General features: G+C 28.0%; 1 protein-coding gene across 4 annotated transcripts in view; it reads left to right on the top strand.

Annotated features, from left to right (window-relative positions):
• The window catches only part of LOC127289503 (cell adhesion molecule Dscam2-like), a 159,919-nt gene that overhangs the window by 84,878 nt on the left and 55,289 nt on the right, over nt 1–19,752 (top strand). For all 4 annotated transcript variants that reach the window (XM_051317469.1, XM_051317470.1, XM_051317467.1 and 1 more), the window contains exons 10-20: nt 485–658; nt 1,782–1,932; nt 2,157–2,305; nt 2,519–2,650; nt 8,792–9,089; nt 9,217–9,395; nt 13,726–13,895; nt 14,289–14,427; nt 18,048–18,165; nt 18,426–18,877; nt 19,068–19,249. In XM_051317469.1, coding sequence (XP_051173426.1) covers nt 485–658; nt 1,782–1,932; nt 2,157–2,305; nt 2,519–2,650; nt 8,792–9,089; nt 9,217–9,395; nt 13,726–13,895; nt 14,289–14,427; nt 18,048–18,165; nt 18,426–18,877; nt 19,068–19,249 — 2,144 coding nt within the window. The remainder of the gene's footprint in view (nt 1–484; nt 659–1,781; nt 1,933–2,156; nt 2,306–2,518; nt 2,651–8,791; nt 9,090–9,216; nt 9,396–13,725; nt 13,896–14,288; nt 14,428–18,047; nt 18,166–18,425; nt 18,878–19,067; nt 19,250–19,752) is intronic.

Here is a 19,752-nt window from a genome sequence, read left to right as displayed (position 1 = left end):
TTATAAATTCTAAATTATTGTATTTATTTTATATGAAAACTTAAACCCCGATTAACGCGAATTCGACTTACACGGTTATCGCTCGGTCCCACCTATCGCGTAAGTCCGGGATATTACTGTATAGAAACTTACCGAAGTAACTTACATTTTAAGATGGAAGAAATATTTTAATTCTTGTTAAAACGCAAAAAGCATATCTTAAATATTAATAAGATACTTTACAAAATATCTTTTTTTAAAAGATGGAAGATACCATTTTTCCAAATTACATCTTATTTTGAGATACCAAGTAAGTCATTTAATTTTTGCAGTGCTATATATAGAACAAACTTCAAATACTCGTTATAAATAATTCGGCCCTGCTTCTCAAAACCTGAAAAAGTTTCTTACAATGATTGTATTATCAAAAAAAAAAAAAGAAAGAAAAAGAAGGAAAGTAGATTTATTTTAACTTTTATAGCTTAGAACATTTTTTTGAAAATAGGTGGTAAAACAGGCGAGTATGAGGAGCTGCGAGAAAGAGCATATACGAAACTTCTTCCAAATGGCACTCTATTGCTTCAGCACGTTAAAGAAGATAGAGAAGGCTTCTATCTTTGCCAAGCTAGCAATGGTATTGGAACTGGCATTGGAAAAGTGGTGCAGCTTAAAGTCAATTGTAAGTTCTCAACTGCTATTTCTTATACGGTCATTTGAAACTATTTTCTTTTATCAGTGAATGTCTCTTAAAACTTTTATCTCCATATGTGTGTATGTGTATGTGGATTTCTATTATATAAAGGCACACGAGTTACCTTATATTGAAATGTCAAATAAAACGAAGAAAGTATTTAGATATACATTCAAACCTTAGAAATTGCAAAAAAATAAAAAAAGCAAACTTTTATATTAGAAGAACAAAAAAAAAATAGAAACACTTGGTAGTCAATTTTATTGTTATTAAATTATTACTATTATTATTTTAATTATTATTATAATATAATAATATTTAAAATATATAAATATATTATATTTATATATTTTTTAAATTATAAACTGTTAACATAACCTATACAATTTCATATCTTGTGAATAATCTAAATTTTCAATTTTTGTTTGTTTTTTTTTGTTTTTAAAACACTGAAAAAAAAGATTTTGTGTTTGCAACAAAATCGTTTGGTTAAAGCAATTTTGGTTGGCTGAAATAAAGTCGTAGAGTTATCTCAACCAAACATTTGGTTAGGCCAACAAAATTATTTAATTGAACATTTTTAAATTTCAACCAAAATTTGGTTACGACAACCAAATAATTTGATTCGTATTTTAAATCTCTCACAAAGATTGGTAGTCCAGTGGTCAGAGGTTCGATCCCAGGAGATGAAAATTTTCAAAGTCCACAAATATTTCAATTGGATAAATATAAATTAAACGTTAAATTGATAATAAATAAATAATAAAATAAAATTAAAATTAAAAATAAAATTTTGGTTGCTTTGACTTAATTTTTTTCTCAGTGTAAATTTTCAATAAGTCATATTGGTTCGTTGTTTAAACTTCCGACTCGTGTGCGAGAGGTTCAGAGTTCGATTCCCACTGGTGAGATTTTTTTTCTTAAAACAAAAAGTCTCGCAGTATTAATCTGTAATATTCCTCCAATATAATATTAATGTAAGGTTACACGGTAATATTACGAATTTTTTATGTAATGTTATTGTGATATTAAGGTAATATTACATGCTAGTTGAGCAATAATTTTTACCAATTTTATCAACTAAATTTTTTTTTTTTTAATGTTTCCAAAGCTTCTCCATTCTTTGCGGCTCCGTCTCGCCTAGTAACCGTTAAAAAAGGTGATACAGCGACTCTTCATTGCGAAGTACATGGTGATAAACCTGTTACTGTCACATGGTTAAAAGGTGGTAAAATTGAATTAAATCCATCGACAAATTATCGGTAAGAAAATTGAAAAATTATATATATTTTTTCATTTTATTCACTATATGTATTTATATATTTTTTAAATTATTTTTTTCGCACAAAAAAAACAAATACTCTTCAAATTTATAAATAATATTTTTTATTTATTGAATTTTTTTTTTTTAATTTAATTTAGAGATAAATTTTTTTTAGAATTTATTTTATATGTAAAAAATAATTCTCATTGAATTGATATAAAGGGTAACAGTGAAGCAGGAAATAACTCCGGACGGAGTTGTTGCCCAATTGCAAATTGCAGCAGCGGAAGCTTCTGACAGTGGAGCTTATTTTTGTCAAGCTAGCAATTTATATGGTCGCGATCAACAATTAGTACAACTTATTGTACAAGGTAAATTTTATAAAAAAAATAAAAATAAAGCAAAATTTCAAATTAACACACATATATATTTCGATATTATTGTTTTTTTATTCAACAATAAATTATTATAATTGAATTTTATTTTTGAATTATTATTATTTTGATAATAAGAATTAATATTATATAAAAATGGATTTTTGTCATTATTAATGTTATTTTTTAAATAAATATTCTTCATTTAAGAACCACCATTACCACCGAGTGGACTGGAAACTGCAATGGTTGCCAGTCGTAGTATCAATGTAAAGTGGCAACACAAATCTCAAGACACTAGTGAAGTGACCAAATATATTCTTCAATATAAAGAAGGAGAAGGTGAGCTATATGTTGAAAATAATTTTCTTTTTAAAAAATATTTCAAAAATTCCCACTCATGTTGAACAATATTGAGAATTGATTTCATGGAGAATAGACTACAGGAGACCAATGTAGTATATGGCTCATTTCATTTAAATTGTCATATTCGTGTCCCTTGCCAAAAAAAATTATTTGATATAACCTTAGTTGAAATTAATTTGTTTATATAGTAAAAAGCAATGATTTTCAATAAATTTTCTACTTACAAGGACATAAAAGTGATTTTCATAATATTGGTAGAACAAAAAGCAGGCAAAATGTCATAAGTGTAATGCGTCCCCGGAGACATTTTCAATGTTCAAATGAATGAAATGTCGAAAATATAGTGTTTAAACCAGATTAAAAAAATGTTTCGTGAAGTATTAGTTCTATATTTAAGGAAAATCAAGTGTTGGTAATTAAACTTTATTTTATACAATTTACAGAAAATGAAAATGACGTGTCCCTCACTTTTGTATTTTTACGTTTTGCCGGCAGAATTTTCAACTTTTACCTGCTATTTAAATTACCTTATGAGCAAAAAAATTTCTTTACCATCGCATAAGCAGCAGAACACAACAACGAAGTGTGTGAAAAAAACAAAAACGATATAAGTATAAATCTGCTCGTTTGTCATGGTGGCAGAAAAAGCCGAAACACTTTCGTAATTGAATTTCTGTCAACAGTGTAACGCCTTGAAAATGGTTAGAAAATATTTTGAATTTTATATCGGTATGGAATTTAATGTATTTTTGGATTCTCTTTCGAATGAGACCAACCCCGTCGATATAAGTATAACCGTTTTCATTTTATAAATGAAAAACGAGCAAAATGTCAACAGTGTAATGGTCATAAGTGTAATGGTCATAAGTGTAATGCAAATTTGTATATATGGCTTCAGTAAACGTAATAAATCACAGAGGCCTACAAAATAAAACTTTTTTCTTTTATCTTGATATCAGAATGGTTTCTAATGTATTTTTGGGTGCTGAACACGATCCCGGATCTTAAAATTGCCTAGCATGTCAGGATTTTGAAAAAAGTGGGGGTAAAAACCCCCAAGAAACATGTTGTTATGGGTGTTTAATATGATTTTTCTCATTAACCTGACGTGGTAAAAACTTCAAAAAAGTTTTTAGATTATAGCATAATTCGTGTACTACATGACCCGTACACGCAACCCTCTTCCCTAATTTTTTCCATAAAATGGAGTTATAACCCACCCTCAAAAAATTTTTATTTTAATTCCTTCGGCGAAATGAATAGATGTTTATTTGTTTTATATTCATAATGTATAAGGACATAAATTTTGCATTTTGCCTATATAATTTTTAACCCCTTCGCAGTCCAGTTAAAAATCACTTATAGGCCTAATAAGGTTCCAAACAGAGCTTTCAAAAAAATATGATTTCATCGTATTTAAGATTTTTGGGTTCATCTATCATCAAATTCGAATCAGCGACCCCGAAAACCCCCGAGAAACAAATTTCGACCGAATCGCATCAGTCTTGAAATTATCCGCCATATTGGGTCGCCATATTGGATCCACCATTTTAAATTTTGAAAATCTGACGTCATATTTGTAATTAGTAACCCAAAAAGCCCCTAAGTAACGAGTTTCAAGCGAATCGAATCAACTTCTAAATTTTCATGGTTGCTATTTTGGATCGGCCATTTTGAATATTTTAAATCTGACTTCAATTTCAGATTCAGCGACCCCAAAAACTTCAGTATATTTATCACCAGTCAAATCGAATTATATTTAGTATTATTATATTATCAAAAATTGACAGAAAATTTTTTTTATAAGATATGACGATTTCTGCCAAAAAAAACCGTCTGCCATAAGAAATATATGACTTTAATTTTGTGACCACTATTTATTTTTTTAATTTAACATGTTAAACTGTATAAAAAAATTAGTTTCAACCTTAAAATCAAAATTTTCCAACTCAACTTTTCTGGAAGCTGAATATGACAATTTAAATGAAATGAGCCATATAAGAAAAAGGACAATTTTTGTCGGAAGCTTTTTTTAGTTCCGAAACTTCTCGCGCACCGCGTTGTAAACAGATAGATACCAGAAGTTTTAAAATGAATTTATGTGCATTTTGGTTAACAGCATACATCGTGATTCGTTTAAATATATTTCCACATTTAAATTATCTCTAATTATTATTTTTCGTTTAGTTATGTAGCTTTCTACATATATAAAACTAATACACGAATATTCTTCATTTAATGAAATGCTCCAAGAACAATTTGAAAGTAATTTTACATGACGTACATTTTTTTTAAATAATTCCACACGGAAAAAACAAACTAACTATTTTAGCACAAAACTGCTTTATACTTTAATAGTATATAATTTCGTTTACCTATTAAAGTATGAAATAATGATTTTTTAGTTTAAAGTAAGTCCATACTAAATAAGTATAATGGTTATATACTCTTATAGTACACAGAAAAACTTTGTGCAAGAATCATTCCTAAATTTGTTCAAGAACTGAGGATATGAGAATAATTTAGGAAATCTTATTTATATTTTCTTTGAAAAATTCTAAGCAGTGTTTCTATAAGAATTGTAGAGAAATTCAAGACAACTTCCTAAACTCACTACAGAAAGTCTTGAACTTGTTTTAGAATAAATTTTTACGTTTGCGAGAAAAAAAATTTACTCTGGGAGGACTCGATCCCACGTCCTCGAGAGTCCAAAAACTGCGCTTTACATCTCTCAGCTACCTTAGCAGCTTATGGTATTATTATGCATTGGAAACATATTTGACGCAACCAATCCCTGCCTAGTGCTTGGTTACTGTACTGTGTCTTCTAAAACAGTTCAAGAAACTTTCAACGCCCAGTGACTGAGATATTCCGATCGCGGCATTAACAAGAAGTCTTCCAATGTCATAATAAAAATACAAGTATTTTCTTGAATGATTTTTGTATTTTTCTGTAAATTTTGCAGAATTTTTCTCATATCCTCAGTTCCTGAATAAATTTAGGAATGATTCTTGAACAAAGTTTTTCCGTGTAATAGTGACGTTCTTTAAAAGCATAAAATTGATGCCCGCGAAGTACGACATAGGATGCTTGTAGATTAAATAATTGAGATTTTATTGAACATTGCCTTACACTTTTTATTGCTATGTTTCGAGCAGAAATATTGTAATTTGTATTTTGCAAAAACACAAAAAACCAACATAAGCGAGTTCCAAACGATTCTCAGAGTTACGTACATTCTGCTACTTTCCAAAATGTCTCGGAAAGTTGCGTGCATTCGACTTGGGGCTAACGATGTATTTATTAAAGTTTTTCACATAGATTTGCATTCATTTTAATAAAAGCATCATCTATTCTTTCCTCTAAAGTTTTACGTGTAAAAATTTTAAAATTTCCTGGTAATCCAAGTAACACTAGGTCTTTAAAAGATGATTTTTCTACAACACTTCTATTACATAATCCATAATTTTTTTATCCAATATTGTTTGAGTAACTAGCTTTGAATCGGAAGTCCAGTTTTCCAAAAGAGTTTGCTTCTTATTTGACTGTGATGAAGAATCTGAGAATTGTTCTTCGAATTTTCTCTTTTTTTTTCTTTCGCTATAGCTGCTTCTAATTCTTTAACGCATCCATGTTTAACCTATCCAAGTATTTATTTATAAAAATTTTAAAAATATTATTATTATTAGAAAATTAGTTTTAATAATCATGGATTTTGTTTGCCATTTTAAGAATTAATTTACAAATCAATTAATAAGGTACAATTTCGACACGGGGTTGCTAAAAATTATTTTTAAAAATTCTTAAATAAAAGTCTATATAAAACTTCCGAATACAAATAAATTAATTAATTAAAATGTTATTTTAAAAAATCTTGTACACTGTTTAAATTATGCAGGTAAATCCCCTATTTCTGCAACGGTAAACCAAACGAATACGATGGAACACGAGCACATGAAAAACAGAATGTAAACACTCGGTACAATGCGCAGCATGCGAGCGCAGAGGCCATGTTCTTTTGCTATCACTTTGCGCGCTTTTTTTGAAATACGAAATTATTAAGTTTTAAAAGCAATAAAAAAGTGCAAAGAAAGTAACGAAATAACTTAAAATTAAAAGTTACTATTAAAATAGTAACTAAGTTACGTTACAAGTTACTTTTTAAAAAAGTAACTTAGTTACGTTATAAGTTACAATTAAGTAACTTTTTCAGTAACTAAGTTACTAATAACTAGTTACTATCCAACACTGGTACACATACACTGAAAAATTACGGAACTCGGAATTGACTCTGATGCGCAGTTAACCATTGCCACTGTGTATGAGTGTGTATGCACTCGGCATACAGTTGCTTATAGATTTCTACTAAGAAACAGAAGTTATTTAACTATTTTAGCTCAGAGGATACACACCGGATTTCTGTACCTAGATACGAGAGTTCGAATCCGCCTGCTGTCCAATTTTCTCTAAAATTAATTTTCTGCTTCAGATTCTTAATAAAAATTGTCTGTGTGTGTTATATTAATAATATTTGAGTTTGTATTTCATCGCTATATATAAATTGTCAAGTGTAACGTAATAGTTATGTGTGTTTACAAAAAAATGTGAGTGATAAAAGAAGAAATAGAAAAAAAAATTTTTTCGTCTTTCTTAGCTAAGAATTTTCAGAAATAGTTCAGTAATTTTTCATATGAGGCTTTATGAGAAATTCATGTAGTAACTCGGTAATAAGTATAAGAAAGTTTCTTTAACATTTCTGAAATGGACTAAGCAAATTCTAATTTGATTTCTTCTTGAATTATTAATGTTCATTTTAACAGAAAATCAGAAAATATTTTAGACTATATTCAAAATATTTTATTACTTATTTAAACAGATAAGTTTGAAAATATCCGGAAATAGTCGCGATATCCAGAGTTACTCAACTCAGTTCAGTAATTTTTCCTGAATTTTTTCTTTCTGTGTAAAACTTAAAAAAATTTACACAGGGATGTGTAGCCAAATTATAAAGTAAAACACAGAAAAAACTTGGACTCATTTTTGTTGCAACTCATTTTCTTTTGGGTATCGAAATGAATATGGGACAAACTTCATGTTATTCAAAATGATATTGGCTGGAATTTCAGATTTCTAAGTTGGCATCATAAGCAGAGTAATTTCGTATTTCAATTATTGTTTCTAATATTTCAACAACACCAGAAAGATTATTTTGACCAGTACGAATATTTAGAAGTTTTTAAATAAAAATTATTTATTATTATTTACGTAGATAATAATTAATTTCATAAGTTTTTAAATTTACCGCTATTATTTAAGTTGGCAGTACCGTTCCTGTTGTCAAAACACATGTTTTCATTTTTCTAACCTAAAAACATATTTCCTTTATTATTTTATTACGCGATTACAAGCAATTTTTAATCAAATATATTAAGTCTAGCGTGTTATTTACTTCTTTGTAATTATTATATTTCATGTTTTTGTGCAAAATTATTCGTTATTTCACAATATTTTTCCATTTTTCTGTTTCTCAAAATGAAACTTGCCTGTTTCATTTTGATACTTTTACCTTAGAACTCGAAATGAAACAACCAGTTTCATTTTTGTTGCGAATCAAATTGAGTATAGAATCTATACTCAATTTGAATTCAGGTTTTTTCTGTGAACGTCCGAAGTGTTGTATTTCACCACATTTCTCTATACGTAACATTTATGACATTCCAATTAAATGATAGCAATAATAATTATTTAACACTTACTTTTGATTCAGATATTTAGATTGGAAGACTGGAACTAAAAGTTAAAGTTTAGTTGAGAAAATTTAGTAGAGACTGAACTTTTTGAATTGAGAATGAATCTAATTTTAAATTGTTTTTAGACTGATTTTGTACTTAGACTGAACATTTCGTATAGAACGAAAAGTTTTAAAATCAATGTCCCTACTTTTAAATTTTCTATTTTTCATTTTTTAAAGAAAAAAATGAAAATTAAGGAAAACCCATTAGTGAAAAGAGCCTCATTGTGTTCACTATCAATATATTTGATATATTAAAAATTTATTCAACAATTCGATCGGTTTAACGAGATGTTTACTTGAATAAGATAATTGAAAATTTGTAGGTTTGTGGCAACAACAAGAATTAACTGGACCTCCACTGCCTTATGCTGCTTTAATTGATGAATTGAAACCAGCTACAAAGTATACAATTCGAGTGATTGCTGAAGGCCCCGCTGGAAGATCAACACCCTCCGCTGAACTTATCGTGAGAACTGAGCCACAAAGACCAGCAGGCCCACCAATTAATTTAGTAGCAAGACCTCTGTCCTCGACAGAAATGTTGGTCACATGGTCACCTCCTCTTCCTGAACTTCGACATGGCGATGTTCAAGGTTTTAATGTAGGATACCGAGAAACAAAGTACGAAAATAAAATTTTAATCAATATATATCACAAAATTTATATCTGACTATATATATGGTCTGTATAAGTAATAATACAGTTCACCATTCTGATAGTGTATTGAATTTATTTATTTGTTTTTCAGCTCAGGAAATCCATCTTACAATTTCACCTCAGTCTCTGGAGACGGTGAGGAAGGTGGAGGAGAACTTCGTCTCTCGGGACTTCGACCTTATACGAGATATACTCTGGTAGTCCAAGCTTACAATCAAGTTGGATCTGGACCTCTCTCAGAACCTTTAACATCGCAGACACTTGAGGATGGTGAGATTTATCATTATTTGTATTCTACCGTTTGAAAATTTATTTTCATTCAACTTTCATTTGATATATGGACAAATCTCTAGAACAGGACGAATTAAGGGTATGTGGGCGAAGGACGTTTTTTTTTGTGGTTTGAAACTTTCTTTGAAATCAAAAATTATTTTGGATTAAAATTTTGGAGAAATGATTTTGTTTGGTACAAGGAACTTCGTTGTTCTACTCATTTACCATAACTTAACGCAAAAATAATAAAAATAAAGCAATAAATAGTAAAATAATGTATTTAATCGTAGTTCATTCAGTGGACACTTGCTCGAATTGGCGCTGTTTACTGGATTACTGACACACTCAAGCAACGTTTGTGTATGCGCTGCCATATTTGTTTTCATTTTCTTTTAAAAATGCAACTTTTTAAACTTCATTTTTTAATAATTTAACGCAAAATTATGTACGATTCCTTGTACCCTAATCTATCATTTCTCAAAATTGTAGATAAAAATATTTTTTCATTTTAGAGTAAGATGTATACTACCAAAACACATTTTCCCATACTAGGTCAAGTTGGAGGTTCCCACATACCCTTAACGTTATAAATATGAAACTTTTTAAATTACACTCACCCATTTAATTTATAGATATAAATGTTCGAAATATGTTTAGAAACAATAATTTTTTTTTGCGTGATCCATTTTTCTTTAGTTCTGAAATAATTATATTTAAAAAACTAAATATTTTTTGCCTAGAATCCATTCTTCAAAAACAAAAAACAAATTTCGACTATAAAACCTTAAGATATGTTTATTTCAATTTTTGTAATGATGAAATTTTAAAAAATAATTGTTTTTAATAGTTTTGAAATGTTTTTATATAGAGTAAATATGTCGCGATTAGAAATAATAATATTAATTATTTCTACCGTTTACGACAAGATTCGTTCCATTAGTTTCTAATCTGTGAATGTACTGCACTGAAAGAAAATATATATTAAATTTCAATAAGTATAGTAGTAATTTTAGTAAATATTTTTCAATTTAGGGAAAAAGTGTCAAAATAGGAAATATTGGTATAAAAAGTACAAAATATATTTCAATTTTAAATAATTATTTTTCAAATTGTAGTAAATATTTGTGAACTTTAATAAAAGTAATAATTCTACAAACTCTTTACTAAGATTTAGTACAGTTTCATAAAAATTGTGATTCAAAATATAATTATTTTATTTATTATAATTTGTCAACGTTGCACCAACCTTGCTACAAGCTTACCGTGCAAGCTTACTGAACAATCTTGTGATAATCTTACTGTGCAATCTTGCAGTAACCTTACACTGCAATCTTTCGGCAAGCTTACCATGCAAGCTTGGGTTAGGTGGGATATTTGAAGCTTGTGGCAAACTTGCCATGCAAGGTTGGCAATATTGCGCGACAAGCTTGCCACAAAGTTGCTGCAAGCTTACTTGCTATCTGGGAGCCCTACAGGCTGGTAAAATGATACACTGGTGGGGCTAAATTGATATAGGTACATTTTAGTTTTTGACCAAATAAGTATTTTTTTTATTGGTTTTATTTTTTCAAATGTTAGAGGAAAAGAAAACAATTAATTTTCTGAAAAAATGTCAAATAATTTGTTGAAAATTTTATTTAAGAATACTAAATTAAAAGTGAAATGAAAAAAGATGAAAAAAGAAAATCTTTATTAGTTCTTTTTTTGGTCAATCGGTGAGCTTGAATCACAAATTTAAATGAAAAGTTCAGTAACTGCAAATGTTTTTACGGATTTTAAATCTACATGTTATCATATTTATTCTACAAGAAAAATTAAAATCATCGGTGGAGGGCTTTCCGAGAAAAGCCATTTTTATTATTTTTACACAAAAGCCAACTCTGCGTATTTTTGTTTATTTTGACAAATCTATTTAAATAATAAACCCATTAACGCCCAAATGCACAAAAAAATTTTATTTAAATTCAATTGAGCATCGTTGGGCCACCACGGTTTATTTCGTTCTATTACACTGGCGCCCTCAATTATTGCATGCAAATAATTATTAGTGATAGCAACAAACTTTTCATTCCAATTACAGTGAAGTAAAATTGCAATAAATACCTAATTTTTCAATGAAATGTAAATAAATGCTAAAATCACAACAAAAAATTTTTTCATAGTGTCAAAAAAGTGTATTAACCCCTTGACAGTCAATGGCTCATATATATCCAAAAAAAGTTGTGCCACCTTTGTGATTTTAGACATATATTTGAGGTGAGATTTAAAAAATTCAAAATGGGGGACCCAATATGGCGTCTAAAAATTTTTAAATTGACTAGATTTGCATAAAAATGGTTTCTTTAGGATTTTTAGGATCGCTAAATCCAAATTTAAGGTCAGATTTAAAATATTCAAAATGGCGGAAAAATTAAAAAATGATTCGATTCGTTCAAAATTCGGTACTTGGTGATTTTTGGGGTCGCTGAATCCAAATTTGATGTCAGATTTGGATTTTTCGACCCAAAAAACCCCCAAGTACCGAATTTTGAACGAATCGAATCAATTTTAAACTTTTTTCGCTATATTGGGTGGCCATATTGGCTCCGCTATTTTGAATTTTTAAAATCTGACATAAAATTTGGATTCAGCGACCCCAAAAACCCCCGAATACCAAATTTTGAACGAATCGAATCAACTTTGAATTTTTTCCTCTATTTTGGGTCTGGCATTTTGAATTTTTTAAATCTGACATGAAATTTGGTTTCAGCGATCCCAAAAACCCCCTGAGTATTAAATTTTGAACGAATCGAATCAACTTTCAATTTTTCCGCCATCTTGGGTCCGCCATTTTGAATTTTTTAAATCTGAACTTTAATTTGGATTTAGAGACCCCAAAAACTTTTTTTTGAACCGTTTTGGGCCTACAAACGATTTTTCTACTAGACTGCGAAGGAGTTAAATAAGAAAAGGAATAAGCAAACAACAAAATAAAATGACTAAAATTATTCATTACAATGTTGTTGTCATTATTATTATTATGTTTATACAATGTGTTCATGGTCCCAGCGTCGTGTTTCATGGTTAGGGTCACCCACTCACTTTACGATATGAATACATCTAAAATTAAGCCTAGAACGAAATGGGTTAATCTTTTGATAAATTTGTCAAAATAAACAAACAAACGTCAAGTAGGTTTTTTGTAAAATTAATAAAAATGGTTTTTCGCAAAAAGCCCTCCGCCGATGATTTTAATTTTTCTTGTAAAATAAATAAATATTCGACATTAAAAACTTGTCTTTCTTTTCTTTTAATAAGTCATAATTTTATTTTAGTCATTGTAAATATATATACACTTCCAACGACGTCAGATAAACGTTTCGACATCACACGTATGTCAGTTTCAATATCAACGGATACTTCAAAGAAAAAATTTTTTTATTAATTTAGTTAACCTCAAAACTGGATTCTCTGTTGCATTTTTTAAATCGAAGTTGAGGCAGAAATTTTCATCATGGAACAGATGACAATCATGTCCATGATGTTTTTTATTTGAAATAACTGACGATTTTACACTTTACCTCTCATTTAATTAATGTCCATGTTTAATATTTACCTCGTGGTAAATCAGAGAATCCAGTTTTGAGGTTAACTAAATTAATAAAAAAAATTTTTCTTTGAAGTATCCATTGATATTGAAAATGACATACGTGTGATGTCGAAACTTTTATCTGACGTCGTTGGAAGTGTATATATATTTACAATGACTAAAATAAAATTATGACTTATTAAAAGAAAAGAAAAACAAGTTTTTAATGTCAAATATTATTATAATTATAAGTCGAAACGAAAAAATACATCATATCTTTAAAATTAAAATAAAACAATTTAATTCAAGTTCATCGTGCATAAATTACTATACTATTAAATTATCGATCTTTGAGCCGATTTTCACTGTGTTGGTTAAATTTAATCTTTCAAGAGGTTAAATACAGTAGATATATTTGCGTCTGCGCAAAATGTTTGTATACAGCTGCGGTAGTGAAAAGTTTGAAACATTCACTTGCCTTGATCACCACGTGTTGGAAAAAAAATTGTTGAACTTAGAAATTTATTATTGAAAAATCATTATTTTTCAACAAAAAATATCAAATTGTTTTATAATTATATATTAATTTTTTTTTAAATTATACTACAAACCTTTCACTATCGCAGCTGTATATTGATTAAATTAATTAATTAAATTAATATTTTTCACAAATGTTAATTTATACATAAATTAATGTGAATTTTTCCTTTTTTATTGCATCGTAGAGAATTTTCTAAAAATTCTTACTCTTATTCTTAGTTCCAAGCACACCACCTGAAGATGTAAGATGCGCAGCACTGACATCTCAATCTCTCCAAGTTTCATGGCAACCTCCACCTAATTCTCACAGTAATGGAATTATTCAAGGATATAAACTTCATTATGAGCCACTATTAGCCGATATGTGGCGCGGAGTCGACGAGATGGAGGTTCATAATAAACTTAAATTATTTTTTTTTATTTCATTTCAATATCCAATTTATCTATTAAATTATAAATTCCGATTTTAATTTTTTTTAAAAATAATTTTAAACATTTTATTGAATTATAATTAAAAATAAATTAAAATAACATTTCACATAATTCTTTATTATAAAGTATAATTGAATTTTAAAAAATAATATTTGCAAAAATTTGAATAATAATTAAATTAATTTTTTAAAATTATTTTTTGAATTTATAATTAGCAATTGCGTTTTCATTTTTGAGTAATTTTTTTTTTTGAAATTTAAAATTGATAATTTATTTTCCATTTATTCTCGTTTATTGCAATTCATTGAAAATATTAATTTTGAATTTCGTTTATTACAATTATTTATCAGGTGCGGAAAACAAATGCTTTGACAACAGTTTTAACGGGGTTGAGAAAGTTTACAAATTATAGTATTCAAGTGTTGGCATTTACACGAGTTGGCGATGGAATTCCAACGCGAGTAACATTATGTCACACCGAGGAAGATGGTAATTTAATGAATTTAATTAATTTTTGTATAATTTATTAAATTATAATAATATAATGTTATAATAATTTAGTTTTATTATAGAAGAATGTAGGGGAGACCGTGGTTACTTGACGCACTTTTTTACTCTTTCTTGTGTAACTCTTTCATTTTTTGGTTTTTTAAAAAAGTTATTGTATAGAAAACTTATAACATCTCAGCTTTAATTTAAAAAAAAAGAAAGTTTCAATATATTTAATACTTTTCTTTTTATACCACTTTATCTGAATCTGTGCAAAGCGCGCCAAGCAACCACGGCCCGGGGTTGCCTGGCGCAGGAGTGAAATTAATTAAATTATATGATTTAAAGTTTAAACAATATAAGACTTAACAAAATAAGTCTTGTACTGTAATTTTACAATAAAATTATTTTAAAAATTAGAAAATTTCATTTAAATTAAAAGCATTTTCTATGAAATCGTAAAATTATCAAAAAATATATATTTTTTGTGATAATTACGCTATGAATATTTAAAAACCCATTATTCGGTTAAATTTTTTCACTGAAAAAAAATTCTGGTTAGGCTATATTTAACATTACTTTCTAGTTATGTTAACCAGAATTCTAGTTGAATTAACTAGAATTCTCGTTAAAATAACCAGAATTCTGGTTACCCTAACCAGAATCAAAATGTTAAATATACCCTAACCAGAATTCTGGTTATTCTAACTAGAATTTTTTTTCAGTGTTGAAAAGGATTATTACTGGTGCTTATTAATGTGTAAATTTCATATAATCAACTTCATTTTATTAATATTTAACGAAATTTTCAGATAACAGCGTCACCTAACCCCGAATGTACTTTTGAAATATTTATTAATTTTTTTATAAAACCTGTTAATTATTTAATTATTTTACTCTATACTCCACAATAATAATGAATGAATATTAATGAAATTTTGTACAAACTTACAGTTCATCAAGTACTTTAACTTGAATGAAGTGAAAAATTAATTTAACTTAATACTTTTGTATAAACTCAAGTGCGCCAAACAACCCCGGTTTGCCCTAATTATTTGAACGATTTTATGTGTATTAGCTATCTATAAAACACACTATCATTAAGAATAATTAAAAGTAAAACCTTTATTAAAAATACATTGAGAATTATAGATTCTATTCAAATTTGAAAAAACGAGAAAAATTTTGAAGATACGTGGCAATGATGCATTTGATTAATTATTATAAATAACCTTTTTTGAATCGTGTAGTATAATCAGCAGCCTTTTGCCTATATTTTACTGTCACGGATGACATCAGATGAACAAACATATTGTCAGAAATTAATATTATTTAAAGCTTTTGTGTAGCAGTTTTTAAATTTAGAGACAAATTACGTTTAACTAAAAAAAAATGCAATGTTGCCATGTTTCATGGAAATTTTGCTGAAATATTTATTTAGTTCACATTAAAAATCTTTTTCATATATTAATTGACGGTGAAGTCTCATTTAAAAATTTTTTTAAATTATTTTGGAAGTTTAATTTATCGAAAAATCATATTTCTAAAGGACTATATGTTTACTGACAGTGTTTAAAAAAAAACTAAATTTATAGATTTGTAGAGGTTAACTGCATAAGACACAATGTTAATTTAATTGCAAATTTTTTTAAAACTAGACGGTGAAAATTGTTTAAACTTTAGAAAATTATGTAAAATTAATTCAAGTTTAAAATATTTCAAAAGCATCAAAAAATTTCTACTTTTTATTGTGGCACATTCCTCCTTAATATTTTAACACAAATTGTACTCCCTGCATGCTTCTGCCATCTGGCGGCGGCAGGACGTAACGAAACATAAACAAATATGTACTTCAAGTAATATTACTATATAATTTTAATATTCAGGTATAGAAGGACAATTAATACAATAGGGTGTCATAAATGGTTTATTTTGACTAGACTTCCAGTCGACTCTATTGTTCTTATCTCTTCTTATGTTTCTTTTGGAAAATTTAATATTTTAATTTAAATATTTTAATACAAATTAAGTTTTTGACCACAATAATGAACCAAATTTGAAAATTCTTGTTTCCTTTAACTAAGAAATAAATTCTGAACAGATTATTTGTTTATATATGTAAATTGTTTACAAAATATAAAAAAATTTATTTCAAAACATTTGATTAATGGAAAAGAAATTTACACGCAAAAATCTAAAGCAAATTTACACAGAAAAATAATTAAATTAACAAAATTTAAATAGCTAAATGATAGAAGATGTAATAAATTTACTTTTTTAGACCATTGATTTGTATTGTAAATAAATTAACAATATAAACTGATTTAAAAATGTTCTTTAAATACTTTTTAAAAATGAAAAAAAGTGAAATTTTTTTAAGACTTTTGGGATATTTTATTTTTAATTTGAAAAATTATAAAAATAATAATATAACTATATTTTATTTAAAATCTTTTATTCAATTGATAATTCTTTAATTATATTTTGGAAAAATGTTTTTTTAAATAGCTGCGACTTTGTGCTCCCTGCATTCTTCTGCCATCTGACGGCGACAAGACGTAACGAAACATAAACAAATACTTCAAGTAATGTTTTACTATAATAATTTCAATATTCAGGTATAGAAGGACAATTAATACAATAGGGTGTCATAAATGGTTTATTATGACTAGACTTTCAGTCGACTCTATTGTTTTTATATCTCCTTCTCTCCTTAATTTTCTTTTGGAATATTCAATATTTTCATTTAAATTTTTTAATTTAATATTCTAACACAAATTAACTTTTATCAATTTTTTTATATAAATGATAAAATTAATTGGAAAAAAATAAACATTAATCGTAAAAAATTCGATTAATTTCTAATTAGAAATGATCATATAGAGTATTTGTTTATGAAATTCATTTAAAGAAGTAAGAAAATTTATCGAAGAACAACTTCTTAATAAAAAAAAAAGTTCAGTCGTAATAATCAAAATAAAATTTATTTAAAAAACAAATTTTTATTTGACTACAAAGAGCGTTAAACTGCAATTGTTTATATAATTTATTTATAACAATTTTTAAGTTCTTTTACTACTTGCCTACCACTAGTAAGCTATCTTAAATATCATATTAAAATATTTTCTAACATTTAAATAATTAAAAATTCTTCTTGTATGATAAAAATTAATATATAAATAACAAAAATATTTAAACTGACTTTGCAAAAGTAAAAATTAAATATTTTTTTTTAATTTCGGAAAAGATGGTCACAAAACTTTTACGACATTTTTTAACACCATTGTTTTGTGCGGCTGTATTAAACTCAAAAATGCGTCGATTTACTTGGGTATCAGACTAAAAATGTTTTTACAGTGTTATTTATTAGTTAAAATCAATAGTTTAATATTTCGTATTTTGATTTTATAAAAATCGAAAAGGTGATCCACTGATGGAGATGGTCCACTCATGGATACATTCCCTTGTAAAAAAAGAATTATGTGATATTCTACATATAATATATGATTGTATAATTAAACGATGTGATATAAGATGAATAATAATAATAATTGCTTGTTAGAAATATTCTGACGTGATTAAATTCTACCACAATAATTAATAATAATTTGTACTAATAGTTCCAGGTAGTCCAGCGGACATTAAAGTGGTTGTTAGTTCACCGCAAGCCCTCTTCATCTCATGGCTACCGCCCCTTGAACCCAATGGTATCATTACAAAGTACAATCTATACACACGGTGAGTACTGTAGTTTCATTGAAACTAATATCAATTTCTGCCATAAATTTCAATATTCCCTTTATTATAAATTCCAGTTAAATTCTCAGTAATTAACAAATGAATAAATTTGTTTAATTATTAATTTCTAATTAAAAAAACAAAAAGTAATATGTTTTGTTACTTTCAATTATTGAAAAAACGGCGTTTATTAAAAAAAATATAATAACAACAATAAATTAAGAATTTTTGTAAAAAAAAGATGAATATCCATTGTTTAGGGTTGTTGATGGACGAGAAGAATTGAATCATGGAAAGAGAACATTGCCAGCAACGAATACTTATTTTGAGGCAACAGGTCTTCAACAGCACATTGAGTATCAATTTTGGGTAACCGGAAGTACACGTGTTGGTGAGGGTCAAAGTTCTAAAGTTGCTGCACAAGTTCCCACGAATCGTGTTCCGGCGAGAATAACTTCTTTTGGTGGTCACGTAATTAAACCTTGGAGAGGGTCGGCAACACTCACGTGTAATGCTGTTGGCGATCCAACGAGAGAATGGTTCAAAGGAAACACCGAACAAATTCACACTGATACATCAAGAAATATTCAAATTTTACAAACTGGAGAACTTGTTCTCTCGAGTCTTCAAACACAAGATTCGGGAAATTATACATGTCAGGTGGAAAATTCTCAGGGTAGCGACAGATTACATTATGTGGTCACTGTTCAAGGTATTATGAATTTTTCATTAATAATTTATTATTTACTAATTAACAAATTTTTTTTTTTTTTTGTTTATATTGAGTCAATAAAACTTAATTCAACATATCTTAATTTTTGAATGTGTCCTAAAATAAAAAAAAGGCGTTTTTACTTCCTAAAGGAGAAAAAAATGTATATGAAATATTTTTTCTCTAACAGTTCCACCAAGTGCTCCAGTTCTTTATGTAACGAGTTCCACTGCCAGTAGTATTTTACTTCATTGGAAACCTGGTTTTAATGGAGGAGCACCTCTTACCGGGTATTCTTTACATTATCGCACAACTCATGGGAATTTGGAGGAAATGCAACTATCAAGAAGAGCAACAAGTCATGAGTTAAAAGTTAGTAATTTTTACTACACTAAATTTTATGCTTAAATATTTGTTTATTTAAAATTTGAATATAATTAAAATTTTAAAAATTTTAAGGCCATGTGAGAAACTTTTACGTGACACAGAGGCTGGCTACACCGAGAGCCAATCAGGGGGGTTAAATTTAATCCTCTGGCGCCCTAAACAAGTGGGCTAAATTTTGCGTCTGCGCAGAATATTTTGTTTACATCTGCGTTCATGGTTGCGATAGCGAAAAGTTAGGTTAGAAAAAGCGATCACGTGGTCGCCGCAAAGCCAGGGAACTTTTCTAACCTGACACTATCGCAACCATGGACGTAGATGTACACAAATATTTTGCGCAGACGCAAAATTTAGTCCACTTGTTTAGTACGCCAGAGGATTAAATTTAACCCTCCTGATGGGCTCTCGGTGTAGCCAGCCTCACAGTATGAGAAAAATCTACCAACACTATTAGTTTTAATTTTGAGATTAAAAAGATCTAATCGTAAAAA

The sequence above is a fragment of the Leptopilina boulardi genome, unplaced genomic scaffold, assembly GCF_019393585.1.
Source record: "Leptopilina boulardi isolate dan_hultmark-lab unplaced genomic scaffold, ZJU_Lbou_2.1 LbouV2_43, whole genome shotgun sequence".
NCBI classification, from domain to species: Eukaryota; Metazoa; Arthropoda; class Insecta; order Hymenoptera; family Figitidae; genus Leptopilina; species Leptopilina boulardi.
This window is presented reverse-complemented; position numbering and strand designations above follow the sequence as displayed.